General features: G+C 38.3%; 1 protein-coding gene across 4 annotated transcripts in view; it reads right to left on the bottom strand.

Moving 5' to 3' along the window:
• Nucleotides 1-1,986: 1,986 nt before the first annotated feature.
• Nucleotides 1,987-15,520, bottom strand: part of sh3gl2a (SH3 domain containing GRB2 like 2a, endophilin A1) — a 40,284-nt gene continuing 26,750 nt past the window's right edge. The window contains exons 2-10 of one of the 4 annotated variants that reach the window (XM_078943546.1): nucleotides 10,134-10,202; nucleotides 9,657-9,729; nucleotides 8,990-9,133; nucleotides 8,539-8,672; nucleotides 8,283-8,441; nucleotides 7,550-7,653; nucleotides 7,256-7,371; nucleotides 6,980-6,994; nucleotides 5,720-6,468 (exon numbers count right to left, since the gene is read on the bottom strand). In XM_078943546.1, the coding sequence (XP_078799672.1) occupies nucleotides 6,443-6,468; nucleotides 6,980-6,994; nucleotides 7,256-7,371; nucleotides 7,550-7,653; nucleotides 8,283-8,441; nucleotides 8,539-8,672; nucleotides 8,990-9,133; nucleotides 9,657-9,729; nucleotides 10,134-10,202 (840 nt within the window). In that variant the 3' untranslated portion in view covers nucleotides 5,720-6,442. Of the gene's footprint in view, nucleotides 4,094-5,719; nucleotides 6,469-6,678; nucleotides 6,995-7,255; nucleotides 7,372-7,549; nucleotides 7,654-8,282; nucleotides 8,442-8,538; nucleotides 8,673-8,989; nucleotides 9,134-9,656; nucleotides 9,730-10,133; nucleotides 10,203-15,520 lie in introns of those variants that run through there. The other 3 variants (XM_078943545.1, XM_078943544.1, XM_078943547.1) reach the window with 3 other exon arrangements.

The following is a 15,520-nucleotide window of genomic DNA, read 5'->3' as shown; positions in this document are numbered from 1 at the left end:
TGCACATAACTGCAGAAAATAGGCAAGTTTGCAAATAATAACTGTCATTCACTGAAACGATTGTGTTCTGTGCACACAATATAAATGACATGTAAACACAACTTGTCTTGTGTTGTGAGAACACGATAACAACATTTGCCCACAAGATAAATAGAAAGTAAAATCTCTTTTTTTTTTTATCCCAAGAGCACACAATAGTTATGTTTACACAGGATTTAATTAGATCGCACAAAACTGTTTCTTGTGCTCATTAACAAAACTTGAAATTGAAAAAAGGTACGAAAAACAATTAACAAATTTAAAGTATTAATGTTTTTTCTTCTGTAAAAATGACACATTTTTAAGCTTAAGCCTGGTCTAAACTAAATACATCTCATATTTACAGTCTACATTTATATAATTTACAACAGCATAAACAAAAGCAGCATTTATTCCTAAATATTTTTATAGAATTGTTTGGCTCATTTTAGCATTTAGAAGTTAGAATTCATGTTTTCAGAATGGTTTGGGTGAATATGTGCTTTCATTTGGTTTAGGTATTTCTATATTTATTTCTATCCTTTTGACATTTTTTTGTATGGTCGCCTGTTTACTTGTAATGTCTTATGTTTTCCTACTTTAAGACACTTTGTGCTGCTTATATGTAAACTTTCCATTTTAAGTAAAGTTTGATTTGAACCAAAACTAAATATTTTATCTAAATTAAATACAGCGAAACTGGCCAACTTTAAGGTCGTGTACGCAGTCACTACGTACATTCTGCGCATTTTCCAAGCATGAAATTTCATTTTTTGTGATACATGCATGATCTACATAAGTCATAACTGTTTTTGCGTTTGTCATTTGCTGATGTGCGCAGATATCTGTGGAGGGTTTCGGCCGACAGGTCTTTACGTGAATTCAGTTTTGAGCTGTTCAAAATCTTTAGTTGGTTGAGAATCACGCAGTTTATGCGTATTTTACTTAGTTTATGCGCAATTATTAAGTAAATCTTATGGACTTTCGCATTGTTTTTGCAAAACGCATACACAAATTTGTGGCTTTCCACGACTGTTCCAATGGACTTTTTCATGCATGTACCACTGATGGATAATTTTTAATATTGTATATACAATGCTCATATCTGTTAAAATTATGTAATTGACGCACAAATTTTGTCTCTAATTTGGGTTTTACATTGATTGATGTGTTTTTTGTGTGGTTTATCCCTTGTGCTATCTTAGATGACCCCACCCTTACATTGACGTGTTCTACCTACCATGACAAAGGTGGATAAAGGTGGAAAGATTTCATGTGAAGATCACAAATCATTGAAGAAAAAAGGTTCAGAGCACTGTCTAGTGGGTCTAGATGACCCAACTCCCAACGTTAAAGTGCCTAGGATAGCACAAGGGTTACTTGTACTTCTTCCGTGGTTTTAACGTGATTCATTCGTGAAACATCTGTGAAAATTTCACATGAAGACCACAACTTTTTCGCACTTTTTCCATGTTTACTCACGTATGACCAGTTTTTATCCATGCAATATATGCAAAAATGTATGTACCTGTGTGACACGGCCTTTACTATGAACTAGACAACACGATTGCAGTAAGGACCGCTATGAAGTATAAACCGGCCTTTACTTTTGTTAAAGCTGCAGCAGCACTAATATCATTTTTTGCTTGTGCAGGTTGTAAAGGTTTGCAGTTTGTAACCAGGTTCACACAAGCATAAAACATATTTGACATATTTTTGAAGCTTTGGGGTGTTTACAGCTACAGACTTAACTGATAATGTTGTGCAAACAGGATTACCCTGAAGGTTTTGGGAAGCAAAACGATATTTCATCAACATTTTCTATGCTTTTGAATTTAAAAATATAAAACAGTTCATCATATTAAACATTGCAGTTCTTCTCTTATAACAGTGATATTGAGCAAAACTGTGACATCACGGTTTGTGTTGAACTTTTGCCTTGTGTGCACAAATGAAAAGCTGCTAAACTATAATAGCTCACCAGTATTTATTTGAGTAAATTACACTGACTTATCACATGTCTTTTTTTTCTACATTGAGCGTACAGTTGTAGAATGCGATGCAACAGTAAAATCAAACAAACCAAAACACAAAAAACAAAGACAATCATGTGCAGCACAAAGAGGCCATCCTGTAACATCACTTCTGGGTAATATATTGTTTGTATATATATATACACACACACACCTACACTCTATATTTTTGTCACAGTTACAAAAATAAAATACAATACTATAGATGCGTGACTATACGCACAAGGTGAAAACAAAACACACAAAGCTGTACAGTCCTCATTGAGGGCAAAGATACACGGCATTTTAAAAAACCAAGTGAGAAAGAAGGAAGGTTTGCTTTGTCTTAAAAAATGAACCAATACATGACATCTCCCAACTGTTTCACTACACTTTAAAGCCAACAAAGTATCTCATTTGTGCTTCCTTTTGACAAAAAAAGACCCCAAAACAATTAAAAAGTAACACATATATGGTATTTGTAGGTTTTGCATCACTCGTTGTGGGTCTGTTGGATGTAATGACTCAGTGCATTGACGTTATTTTGTATTTCTCAAAAAGCTTGGCAGGACATTATCTCTCTGATCCCCCCGAACATAACAGAAACTGTATGCAAACACGCAACCCCTCCCTGGACATGCATGCATCACATCACTACAGCATGTGTGAAAGCAAAGAGCGCAGCTGCAGCACAGCACAGCAGTTCATACCTTGTCCATGGTGAAACCAAGAGCCTCCAAACTAACACACATGTATGGGTTCATCTGAGTTTCCTTTTTTTTTCCAGTAAGAAAAGAGAAGGAAACACTTTCACAAAATAGTTCTGAAAAACAGAACTATTTGTTCACAAATAGAAAGAACCTTTAGTGTAAGCTACATTAGTTTTAGGTGACTAAAACAGGAAATAAATTATGTTTTTTCTTTTTACTCCCAGCATCTTAATCTACTGTGAAACTACAGCACACTAAAGTGAGCAGCAGGGAAAGGAAGCAGCTTCTGCAGCCGCAGAAGAAACAGCTGCCCCAGAGGGCAGTTAAACGCTTCACAATACATCAAGAAGATTTCTTAGTGCTTATCAAGTATAAGCTGAAAAACCATGAAAATGTGCAAATTGTACTTTTTCTTACATGTAAATGTCAAGATTTCAAGCATCACATCTCACGTTTTCCCACAATTTGCTCACGTATGTAAAGTTTTACAACCATTTTCTGATGAAACACCAGAAGACAAGCATTAGCTTCACAGCCTGGTGCACATATCCCAAGTTGTGCCACCAATCATTGGTAAGAACGTACTGAAACTGGATCGGCTAGGGTTAAAATGAGGCATGCTTACAACTCAAGGGACAACAACCACGAAATAGAGGCATGTTAGAAACAAAACAACCCAGATTTACTTTTTTAAAATGTAAGAATGACTGAAAAACAGTTAACCTACGAACTAAGAAAAAAAAAAGAACAAAAAACACACATTTGTTCTGCCTTTTTGTAGGATAGTGCAGAAAAGCACCTGTACAAAAATGAAAATGTGGATTTGCAAAGCTGTCCTGAAAAACTCATGAAGGACTCACGGCCAACTTAAGCCAAGACAATAGCTGGGACAGGAAAGCCAAAAACAACAACTGAAGACTGGAGGTACGTCAGGGGGAGGGGGGGGGGGTGTACAATAATACCAATCCTGCCTTTTCCTCATCATTGTTACACTCTTTATGGTGCATTCTTGCTCTTCAGTCTATGCTGCTGCTGTTTTGACCCTTAAGGAGGACTGACTGTGGTTAGCAGGAAATAAAGTTTAGTAACAGGTTAGTGGAAAAACTGGAACTGGAGGCCAGGCGGTGTTGCAGACACAGCTGGTAATCTTGACTTCTTAGTGGGGCAACGGCACAAGGATATCCACATAGTTGATGGGAAAAAAGCCTGAGTTGCCATGCAGCATCCCTTCGTACCAGTTGTCGTCGATCTTATTGGTCAGAGTGATGATATCGCCTTCCTTGAAACCTAGCTCCCCTTCATTCTCAGGGTCAAAATCGTACAGCGCACGACAGGAGGGCTGGTCCAAGGGGGCTGGAGATTTGGAAAGATACAGAGTGTTACAGGAGACTGGAGGAGATCAAGATGCTGCGTATAGATTATTATAATTACATTAAAAGCTCACCTGGAGACCTGGCTGCAAGAGGGAAAAAGACAAAGAGATTCAAATCACGAGTCAGTGAACAGGTTCTCTTAATCAGAGTTAGGAGGAGCAGGTCAATATTTAAGGGAATATAGTTGTGTGGGAGAGTTAGATGAGAGAATGTAGTCTTTTTTTTCCTATGTAATTCTTTCACAATTGACAGAAGACAACAAAGACTAATATGTTGAATTTTGTGAAGGAAAAACTTGTTTATTTCTGTCAGATGTCTGGATCCTTTTATAAAAGTTAGAGAGCAGCCTTGTCTCTCTATCTGTCCTTGTGCAGGTCCAGATATAAATACTGTCTTTCATCTATTCGAAGATAAACACATGTGTTTTTTTTAATACTTTACAAATGTTGACCTAAAGTTTTTGAACAAGACAGCAAAAATGCTGATTTCTTTCTTTGAGATGATTTATTAGGTCATCACAGCAGAATGCTACTTTGAGACTCTTTTTTGCTATTTTGCCTTCAGTCTGTGAAAGAGCATGTTCTGTTGCACTGAAATCACATGGATGGACTGGCTTGTGGGATTTTACCATTTTATTGTAGTAAAATCCCACATGCCAGCATCAAAAGATGATTAACTTTAAATACCCGCTCTGATCATCTTATGATCTGCTGTAAAAGTGTAGTGGTCAAAACATGCTACTTATATCCTGACTGCTGTTTCAATGCATAAAAAAAGGCTACATAATTTACTTTTTTCATTTTACTTATCTACCAAGTCTGTTTCTATGAACTTTTTCGTACAGTTTAGTGTTTTGGGATTATTTGCAGAAAAATACTGTTTTCTGCACCTGTATTGAGAAGTTCTCAGGCAATCATGGACAAGTGAAAACATAGAAATGTAAATCCCATGTTGAATTGTATTATAAATGTAAATAATTCCAAAGCAAAAACCCAAATATCCTAAATGAGAGTTCACTAAATTATTCTGTTTTTTTTCTTTTTTACTTTTCTAACTTCCTGGAAAGTTATGTACGCTGTGTGTGTACTGGGTCTAATGCTGCTTTCACACTGGGCTTCTTGGGCAAAACAAATAACTTTCTATCCTAGTTTGGAGAAAAAAATACAATGGAGGAAATAAGCATTTGATCCCTTGCTGATTTTGTTGTTTTTCCCACCTAAAAAGAAATTGACCCTCTGCCATGTTAAGGTCATTTGAATGATGAGAGACAGAAAATCACAAAGAAAATCAAGACATCAACTCTAAATAATTTATATACATTTAATTGCATTTCATTGAGGGAAATATGTATTTGAGCCCCTAGTAAGAGTTCAGGTTCACACAGACCAGTAAGACTCTCCTCATCAACCTGTCACCTGTATTGCAGACACCCGTTTGCACTAATCACCTGTAGAAAAAACACCTGTCCACAGAATCAGTCAGACTTCAAACTCTCCAACATGGGAAAGACTAAAGAGCTTTCAGTGGATTTAAGGAAGAAGGTTGAAGACCTGCACAAGACCAGAATAGAATACCAAACACTATATCAGCTAGAAGCTGGGGGTCTAGATGACAACTGTTGATGCGATTGTCCATGACCATCAATCCACCTATAGGTCTCAGACTCATAACAAAATCTTCAACATTCTTGTGAGAGATTGGCTTTAAACAACATGGCAGGAGTTAGTTAATGATCTCAAAGCAGCTGGGACCACAGTCATCAAGAAAACCAATGGTTGCAAAGTACTCCTGCTTACGAGGGCACATACTGTGTGCAGGCCCGCCTGACGTTTGCCCATGAACAACTTGATGATTTAAAGTCAATTTCTTGATTATCTTTCATCGTTATTTTCTTTCTCGTATTGTTTAAATGAACCTCTCATTGGGAAGAGAGACAGTCAGCTCTTCTCCAAGTGGGTAAACCTACAATATCAGCAACTTATTTCCTCAAGTGTGTGTTTGTGTGTATTTATTTCATCTTTTTCTGACACAGTTGTCACTAAGATCTCATCTCACCTGGATCCGCAAATAAAGAGTCTATAGCCCCAAAAATATCTAAATTGTGGCAGCAGCTGCAGGTTTAATATCCAGACAGAAAGCTTTCATCCTCTCATCTGACTCTGAGCAAACAAGCACATTTCCCCAAAATGTTCAGTTAACAAAAAACAAAGGAGAAAACAGGAGTTAGAAAGAAACAGCACTGCACTGCAAGCAAGAATGCAGACGGAAAAAACACACGTGAAAGAAAAAAAAATAAGAGTGACAGTGAAACTTTGGATGTCTCCCATAGTCACTCTTTCTCACCTGGAGATCTTGCTGTAAGAGGAGGGAAAAGCAGGAGAACAATTGTCAAAGAAGAATTTTAGCAATCAAATGTTGACATGAAGAAACAATGAAGTGATGTCGCAGAAATGGAAAGGTCGGTTGAACACAAAGTGAGAAGAGCCTCATTTAACACCAGCGAGACAAAAAACAACACATTTGGATAAAGTTGTTTGGACAAAAGTGAGCAGACAATAAAACAGAGAAAACAAATGCTGATTTGCCAGAGAGCTTTGGATTATTGGAGTTGATCGGGTAATTGTAAGGCGAGCGCACAGCACTTGATTTTCTGCTGTTCCATAAAAGAAAACGTGAGAGGAAAAAACATGAGAGAAAAGAATCATACGTGTACTCTCCTCTCACCTGGAGACCTTGCTGCAACGGGAAGGAAGAAAAACAGCAGGAAAGGGAGGTGAGGGCGTTAAAAGAGCCCGATTAAAGAGGATGTCAAAGAGGAAATGAACTGATGAGCACACAGATGGGAAATAAGATTAACCTGGCTCACCTGGAGACCTGGCACCTAAAGGGAGAAACACAAATCAAATTGGAAAAAAAAAAATCAGATTTGCATCGAGTCATCTAGATTAAAAAGCTGAAAAGATACAATACCCTCCCTTTGTTGTGGAACCATTCTTTTCAAAAAAAAATTTTCATGGAAACATTAAATTATTTTCTGAGTTTCTTTATGTAAAAATTCACCAAAAAATTAGTTTTCCTTTTTTTTAGTTTTTTTGTTTTGTTTTTTACAATACCGAGGCTCCGTCTGACGTATGAGTCTCACCTGGAGAACGAGCCCCATGCATGCCTCCATTGTGGGTCTCGGTGATGGAGAAGTCCAGAGATGGACGTGGTTTTGGGACGTACTCTTTCCTTGGTTTGCCAGAGGCCTCTCTTATCCTGCGGATATGAAAACAAAAATCCCTCAGAGCCCAAAAAACCCCAATCAAAATCAACCGATAATTTTTTCCCCCTAAATTCCTGAATGTTTTAATTAGAAAAGGACAGATTTTCTGCTAAGCATGTTGGTGTAACCAACTATGAAGACCAAAAACACAGAAGCAGCATCAGAACTGACCGTTCATCCATTTTACTGGAGAGCTGTGTGAGGATTTCTGTGGACCGGCTGTGATATTCCAGCTGAGCATTAACCAGAGCAGCCAGCTGGCTAACCTGTTCAATCTGAAGACAGCAACACAAGAAGACAGGATCTACTGAACAGAACTGACAAAACATGCCATGCTTGACACTAGAAGGCCTTTGTTTTTAGGATGAAATCCAGTTGTAGAAGGTTATTTCGTAACATGGGTGGTCTACTTTAAAAATGACAACAAAAAAACTCAAAAGTTGTTTTTACTATTCCTGTTTGGCAAAACTGGTTTAAGGTTAAAAAGTGTTTTTTAAAAGAATAATGATACAGAAAAAATATAAATAAGGACAAAATAGATCATTTTAATATTATTTCAATGTTGTTTTTTTTAATGGAAATCAGATGGAAAATAAGTGGATAGATAAAAAGAACAAACAAATCTAGTAGCTAATATATATATGTAATGAATATAGTGATAAAATGTTGACTTTTGGAAGAAAAGAATGGGTTGTTAAAAAAATAAGGAAAATAAATCAGTGTGGTACTTCTTTATGCGAGCAACGGTAGAGATGCAGTCATTGCTACAAAAAACATGATCTGGCATAGATAGATGTTTACAGGAGGTTTTAACAAAACAAAGAGTCAAGAGGATAGAACGGGTCATCAAGTGTCTCCTGATGTAGATAAAAGTGTAAAGTGGGGCTGATGATTCCAAACTAACATCGCTCTCCAGCAGGTTGAACATGGACAGCTCAGCAATTTCCTTGGAGTCATCAAACTTCTCGAGGGCCTGTTTGATCTCATCTTCCGTCACTTTGCCCTGGCGTTTCTTTTTATAATCAAAGTCCAGACGGCGACCCTCCAGTTTCTTCAGGTGATGCTGCAGAGTCGACATTAAGTTAAAAACCTCATCGCTGGTGATGATGCTGACATGTTTCTCATCTGCCTCCAAGCACACGAACGCTAAACTATCATACCTGGATCTCCTTGAGGTCTTTTTCATGAAGGTTCTGCATTGGATCGATGAAATTCTGCTTCACCTCCATGTCCAGAGCGTCCTTCACGTCACTGAGCTCACGCATGGCTTCCCCCACATCGATCAGTGCAAGACCTGAAACCAGCAGCATTAGAAAACTCAGCAAACAAATCACAATTGACATATTTAGATGCCAGAAAAAACAGAATGATGTAAAGAAAAATGGAGTGATTTTCAGAGGCAGGATAAAAATCTACACCAGAGTTCTAAATCTCAAAGTTCAAGCAGTAACACAGCAGGGCCAAATGCAGGTGTCTTCAATGTCAGAGAGGCTCATAAACAATTTGTGATGTTAAGACTGCATCCTTTGGGAACCTCCATTATTCCCTCTTGTGCAGCCTGCAAAGAAAGAGGCGCGCCCTTCGGGGTTAGTTTCGTGTTCAACAGCTCACCAAAGCTAGAATCTTCTCCCAGCTCCCTGCCAAACCTCTGCATAGACTCCCCCAGGACGGCCTCCGTCTGCGTGTAGCCCGGTCCCTTCTCCTGGCCTCGCATGCGTGACATGGAGTTCATCATGCTCATCTTGGCTCTGGTGGCTGCATTGACAGAAAACACAAATAGAATTAAAAAAAAAAAAAAAAAAAAAACTTTGAGGTTCTTACTGTTTATCTGCAGTGCAAAGGCAAACTGAAGCAACTGTAATTATTTTATTATTTGTTTATTTATCTATCTATTTATTTACCCTTTTAGGACAGTTTCCAAGAAGAGTTTCCAACAAACTGATGAGATAAACATCCCTCATTATGAATAATCCGAACAAAATATGCACCGAACAGATTTTGATTATTGGGATCAAAATTAATACAGGAATCATTTTTTAATAACTCAAACTGTGAACTGTTTCAGCAAAAAACATTTATTTCAAACACTCTGAGAGTAGATTATGGAACATTCTACACGTGTAAGATGCAAAATGTTAAAATAAAGCACAAGTGATTGATGAAAAAATGAATATTACAAATTTTCTGGGACAATGAGCATGGAGTATAAAATAGTGTTCAAATAATCAACAAATATAATTTAGCAGCCTCGGTTATGGTGCTCAGCTGGGTTAGGTACCTGGGTTTGGCTGCAGGTACTCAGTGGTCTTAGTGATGACGTCCATCACTGCTCGGGAGGTGGTGTCCACCCTCTGAACAGATGAAGGTTTGCACAGAAATATCGGGTAAGAACATGTTACACACATGCAAACAAACCAGCAGAGAGAGTATGGATGCTGTATTCACATTTGCAGACATTTGGGTCATCTCCAGATTTTAATATTATTTCTGTAACTCAAATACAATTATTTACATAAGCTTAACTTTTCAAACACATCTTTGTTTTTCATTTTTGCAAAATTTGTATTAGTTTCTTGGTGAATTGATATAAATAATGTAGATTATTCATATCAGGTTTAGGATTTACAACAACCTACAATACCTACAATTCAATTTAAGTTATTTATTCAGCTTTAAAGGAAACTGACAATTTTTATTATGTATCTGCTATCAAAACAGGAATTAAGGAAATAAAAACCAGATAGTCCAGACGTGCCTTTTCCATTACAGTGAAGTCATCATCGAGCTTTGTTCCTTCTGCTCCTCCAACCTTTTCACTCACTCTCTGCAAAAGATAAAAAAGAACATCATGTACATACAATTATTTCAGGTTTTTTAAACTCTAAACATATTTATGTTGTCCTTTAAGGAAACAAATAAACGCAGCTGTTTTCAAATGTGTTCTTTAAGCAGCCAGAAAGATTTGTATCATGGAGGAGCAGAGACAGTAAACACGCACTGAATTACAAAAATAGACTTAATTCTACCTCCGGCAGTGAGGCTGACAATGTTTCCACATTTGGCTCCAAGGTGCAATACAACAAGACACCACTAGTAGGGAGCAATAAGCAAACAAAAACAGCCAGATGCAGTCTTTCAGGGACTGTCTCAGTGTGACTGAACCGATCAGGACGAAGAAAGTCAGACAATAAACCTTTTAAAGGAAAAAAGAAAAGTGAAAGGCACTTATTGTCAGTGCTTTTCCCAGCTTTCTCTTCTCTTTTGCTAAATCTTTTTTTTTCAAAGCAGTTTGGACATCTCTGAGCTGAGTCAGGAACAATCGAGCACATTTTTCAGTTGGCAGAGCAGTGATCTGTGAAAGCACACAGGGGGTTTATAATGTTAAGCCTGTGGCAGAGGTTAGTGCAGTGTAAGACTTTCTGAAAATTGTTGCTCTGTGACTCATCACAGGAAACTCTTCCCTGATCCCACTTGTGTTGAGCCCCCAAAATTCTGACAGCAGTGCAAAAAAAAGGCATACATATTGAACAAATCTTGCACTGGACTGCATTTCCTCTCATTATCATCAACTATGCATTGCCTAGGCAGTTACTTTAGCTTGTTCCCATGGAAACAGGGACATGCACACCTTTCCTGCAACAGACGCTTCCTTCTGTCCCGTTTGATCATCAAGGATCACAAAGTCGAGGGTAGCGCCAGGGAACAGCATTCTTTGGCTGCGAGTTGATGCAAATATTTTCAACTGAACTACATTCAAGATTTTAGCTTTAAAAAACTCTTCATTTTGTTACTGAATTTAAGAAATTGGTTTTACACTGAAATCTTGTCAGGTTCATTAATTTAAAAAAAATTGTGAAAACAATATTTGAAAAAAGGTTTTTCCCAAATATTTATTCATACAAGCGCCAAGCCATTCTTCCTCAGCCTCTCTTTAAATAAAAGTGATTTAAACACATAAAATTCAGAAAAAAAACAAGATTCATAAGCCTTCAAACCCCTAATTTTAGTCAATCTTTCATTATTAATGTGTTAGCTCTGATTCACGACATTCAAAAACTGATAAAAACATGACCCACAGTCATTTTATGACTTCCTCAGCTAAAAGCAGCATTAGTCACGCAGCATCTTATAGGCACCTGTGGGCTGGAAGATTTTCAGAGAAAAAGTAAGAGGATGTTCGAAGATGAGCTTTCGGGGGATTGTTATATAAGTGGAAGGATGGTTGATGACGTGGCTGCTGCAAGCACACCTTCAAGCCCATTCAAGAGTGCAGCAGAAAGTCAATGGTCACGGTTCTTTGGTGGCTTCAAGCTGAAGAGGCGGCAATTTAGAACAGTGATGACAGGAAGATGCAAGCAAGGATGCCCTCTTTGAATCCAGCACGTCACAATCGATCAGTAATGGAAGGTTGACTGGGGGGGCAGTGGTGTACTGCTCACACAATGTGACACAAGGAAACGACCAGGAAGCCAGTGGTGAAAAACTTTACAAAAGACGTGTAATGGTGTAATCGGCCTCATGTACAAACTAACTTCATACGTCAGCGTCCTATGAGGAAAAGATGAAGGTGAGGAGAGCTTTGATGGACTGAGGATGTCCTTTCAAAGTCCTTCAATATACATAGAATATGACAACTGTTCCAAGCAGTTTTCAAAACATGCACAATCCTTGATTTCATGCGCCAAAATGCGAAAACGCATTAACAGCTGGGGTTTTTGTTTGCGGAGACAGGTGCACAGGAAGACAAATTCAAGGCGGTTTCTTTGGAAAGCGTGGTTCAACGTCTCACCATGGCCCCTAAAGTAAACAGCTAGCATCAAATATAATTACTACAGCAAAGCAGAGATATTTGTTAACTTATAACAATAACGTTTGAGCCTCAATGCTTTAACAGCAGTTATAAGGAATTGGCTTGTCTTTTTAGCAAGATTTAATCTGCTGTTTCAGTTGAGCAAACACTATTGCAATTAAAAAGCTGCAAGGTCCTGGTTTCAAAGAATTGTTTATCTTCAAAGACATAAATTTGTTTCTATCTGTACATTTCATCTCTGACACACTGCTCTTTTTCTAAAGAAAAATTACCATCTCGCCCTGTGGAAAAAAATGGTCTACAAATATTTAAACAACTGTTTTCCTTGTAATTTGGCATGTTGTTCCAGCACACCATTTTAGAGATTTTACTTTTTCTCAGCAAAGATGAAAAATTCTGCCAAAGCATGCAAAGCAGTCAGAAGGAAACTGATTTATGTTCAACATAAATAAATGTTAAGATAATTGTCCAGTTAAAAAAGGAAAGGAAAACAACAGAATAATACCTCAAGGTGTGGGACTACAAAGACAGGCCTGATTTCGTCATCTCTCTTTACTCCTTATTTCCTTGATTTTTTTGTTTTTTCCCCCATTTTCTTTTAACTACAAGCTGATTTTGACTTGACTAAATATTCTTTATTTTAAAGTGAACAAAAAGTCTGTAGGCCTACGTGCACAGATGTGCGTTTATATAAAAAAAACAAGCCATCGCCTGTCCCATCTGGTAATCAAATTCCAACTAATTTTAAAAGGCTCTTTGAGCCACCATGAAAAGGGAAAAATTAACGACACCTTTAACTTCCTGGAGACTTTAAGGATTTTATGGATCGCTGACAGGTGTTTTGATAATGTTCCTAATGTCCTCAAAGCAACAACAACCAGGAGAGCAATATTTGTTCAACAGTGACTGTTCATCAGCAGTGTTTTCTTTTCGATAAAGAGAGCTGCCCTCACAGATTAGTGGAAACACTTTTGGCAAACACAGTAAGGCAGTTTAACCAGCAGGGAGTTCACACCTGTGTGAGACACTCTAAGCTAATGCTATTAAAGGCAGAGACACACTCTGACACAGAAAGCATGTTGTTACTTTTACACGCAAGTGCTGGATTAGATTCTGCTTCCCCCTGCATGGACATAATTAATCAATACTGCAGCATCTGCAGTGTTGTTCCTTTACTGTGCATGAACAGTAAACCTATCTGTGTGTGTGTGGGTGGGTGGGTGCGTGGGTGTGTGTGTGTGTGTGTGTGTGCAAAGCATGTGTGTGTGTGCGCGTGTGTGTGCGTGTGTGCAAAGTAGGTGTGTGTGTGCCAATAATGTTCAATTAACTATCCTTTTTGAACAATTTAAGCATAAAGTAAAATAAAATAAAATAAATTAAAAATGTCCACCTTAATCTTCATTTAGCATTTATGAAAAAAAATCGCAGGAAATTTTTTTTAATTTTAGATTAGAAAATGTAAATTTTTACATGTTTTGAACATTTTTTAGCATGTCATTTATTTACTATTGTGATTTTATAATGTGCTACAACAAGTGAATGTGTTGCTACTGTATACGTAAAAGATAATGAAATTGTAGAACATTTTCTTTCTTCTATAAATTTTTCCTTTCATGAAGCAGCAAAACTAGCGACTACAAAGCTCAGTTCGCTGCACAGGACTGGTGCGTGGGGGGGGGGGGGGGGGGCGGGGCAATAAACTTCATTCAGTGTGGGTCCTTGGGCAAAACCATTTAAGCCACTGCCTAACTGTGCAGTCACCAGGGGGGGGGGGGGGGGGGGGGGGGGCAAGTCTGGGTCCACCTGTGCCGGTCCCCAGCCCGGAATAAATTCAGGGTTGTGTCAAGAAGGGTATCCGGCATAAAAAATCTCTGTGGAAGCTGATTTGCGGCAGCGGCCCCTGACAGGTTATGCCAAAAGATGAACAACATGAAGCATCAAAAATAAAGAAAGACATGTATAGCTGGACAGCTCAGTTGGTTACGTGGCATGTGAAATAAAAGTTTGATTCCCAAAGAGAGCAATTAGCAATTTACATAATCCAGTGTGGGTCCTTTGGAAAGACGCTTCATGTTACCACCTATACAATGTAGCAATTTGAGGACAAAGATTTTTTTTGCAAAGTAATGAAAGGCAGATATGTCATTTGGGTAAAGAGAACTACATTTTTTTCTCTCAAGCATGATGAATTCTAAATAAAAAGCTAATGTCATTAGGATTCAACCTAAGGCAAACGTGTCTGTTTACAGCCTGCAACATGGCACCATATTTGACAAAAAAAGAGGACAAATAAAAGGCTAACGTTCCATTACACGGGTATGATGAATGCAAGAGGCTCAGCAGCTAATGTTCTTACTGTTCAGAATACATTTTCTAAACCACCTAAATGCATCCACAAGCATTGCTTGTGACATATACTGAACACGGTGCTTTTAGCGTCAGCCTTGGTCACATGGTGCCCAATGTGAGGCTCACAAGGAGCGGCTGTCCCTGCCTCCCACGCCTCCCCCTCCCTGTTTCCTGCTCATCACTCTAATCCCTACTGGGCACAGAGAGGCCCCTGCTTTAAATACGTACCGAGTGGAAGACAGAGATTAAAAATGACAAAAGTGATTAGTGAGGCTGTCAGGATAGCCCCTTCTCCTGTACAATCACAGAAGGATCTAGCTCCCTCTGAGTGTTTTACCCCCTTAAACAGGTTTTTACCTTTAATAGAGACACAAACACTTAAAGCTCATTTCCTCATTCCTCCATGTTTTTCTCAGAGAAAGACAATAGACAGAATAAAAGGAACAAACACACCCAAAACACTTAAAAAAACGATCTCCTAATTTTGAAAAAGCTCAAAAAGATGCTCTCTGACACACAAATCTCTCTGTCTTTGCTTTGTTAATGTCCTCCTCTCACCTCCGGACCCCCTCTAGTTTTCACTGTTCCCATTGCTGTGACTGTCATGGTGAACTAGCTCTAATATTTTTCAGCCACCGCAGGGCTTTCATTTTACCACAAAGTCCAGCCAATTTAAAGCTTGACCTCAGCTGACATGGATATTTAAAAGCAGCACAGCAGTAAGTCTCAGCAGTGACTCCACATTAATACCTTGATTAACGGTGAACTTCTAATCTTACTGCCCATCCCAAGAATAGACCTACACTCTTGTAGAATTGAGAAGAATCCCTGTCAGAATGGGGGACTGAACTTCTCGCTCCATCTGCTGCTTCAGGTTAATGCCCCCCTTAACATCCAATGTTATCTGAGAACTTGGATTATACTAATGAGAAGAACCAAACTTGTAAGTTTGGTCTTTAGGGGTGTTAATATTAATCGGTTTA

Source organism: Oryzias latipes (genome assembly GCF_053564925.1).
Source record: "Oryzias latipes strain Hd-rR chromosome 1 unlocalized genomic scaffold, Olatipes_Hd-rR_3.1 chr1_Y".
Lineage (NCBI taxonomy): Eukaryota > Metazoa > Chordata > Actinopteri > Beloniformes > Adrianichthyidae > Oryzias > Oryzias latipes.
The sequence above is the reverse complement of the archived record's forward strand: the minus strand, read 5'-3'. Positions and strand labels throughout refer to the sequence as shown.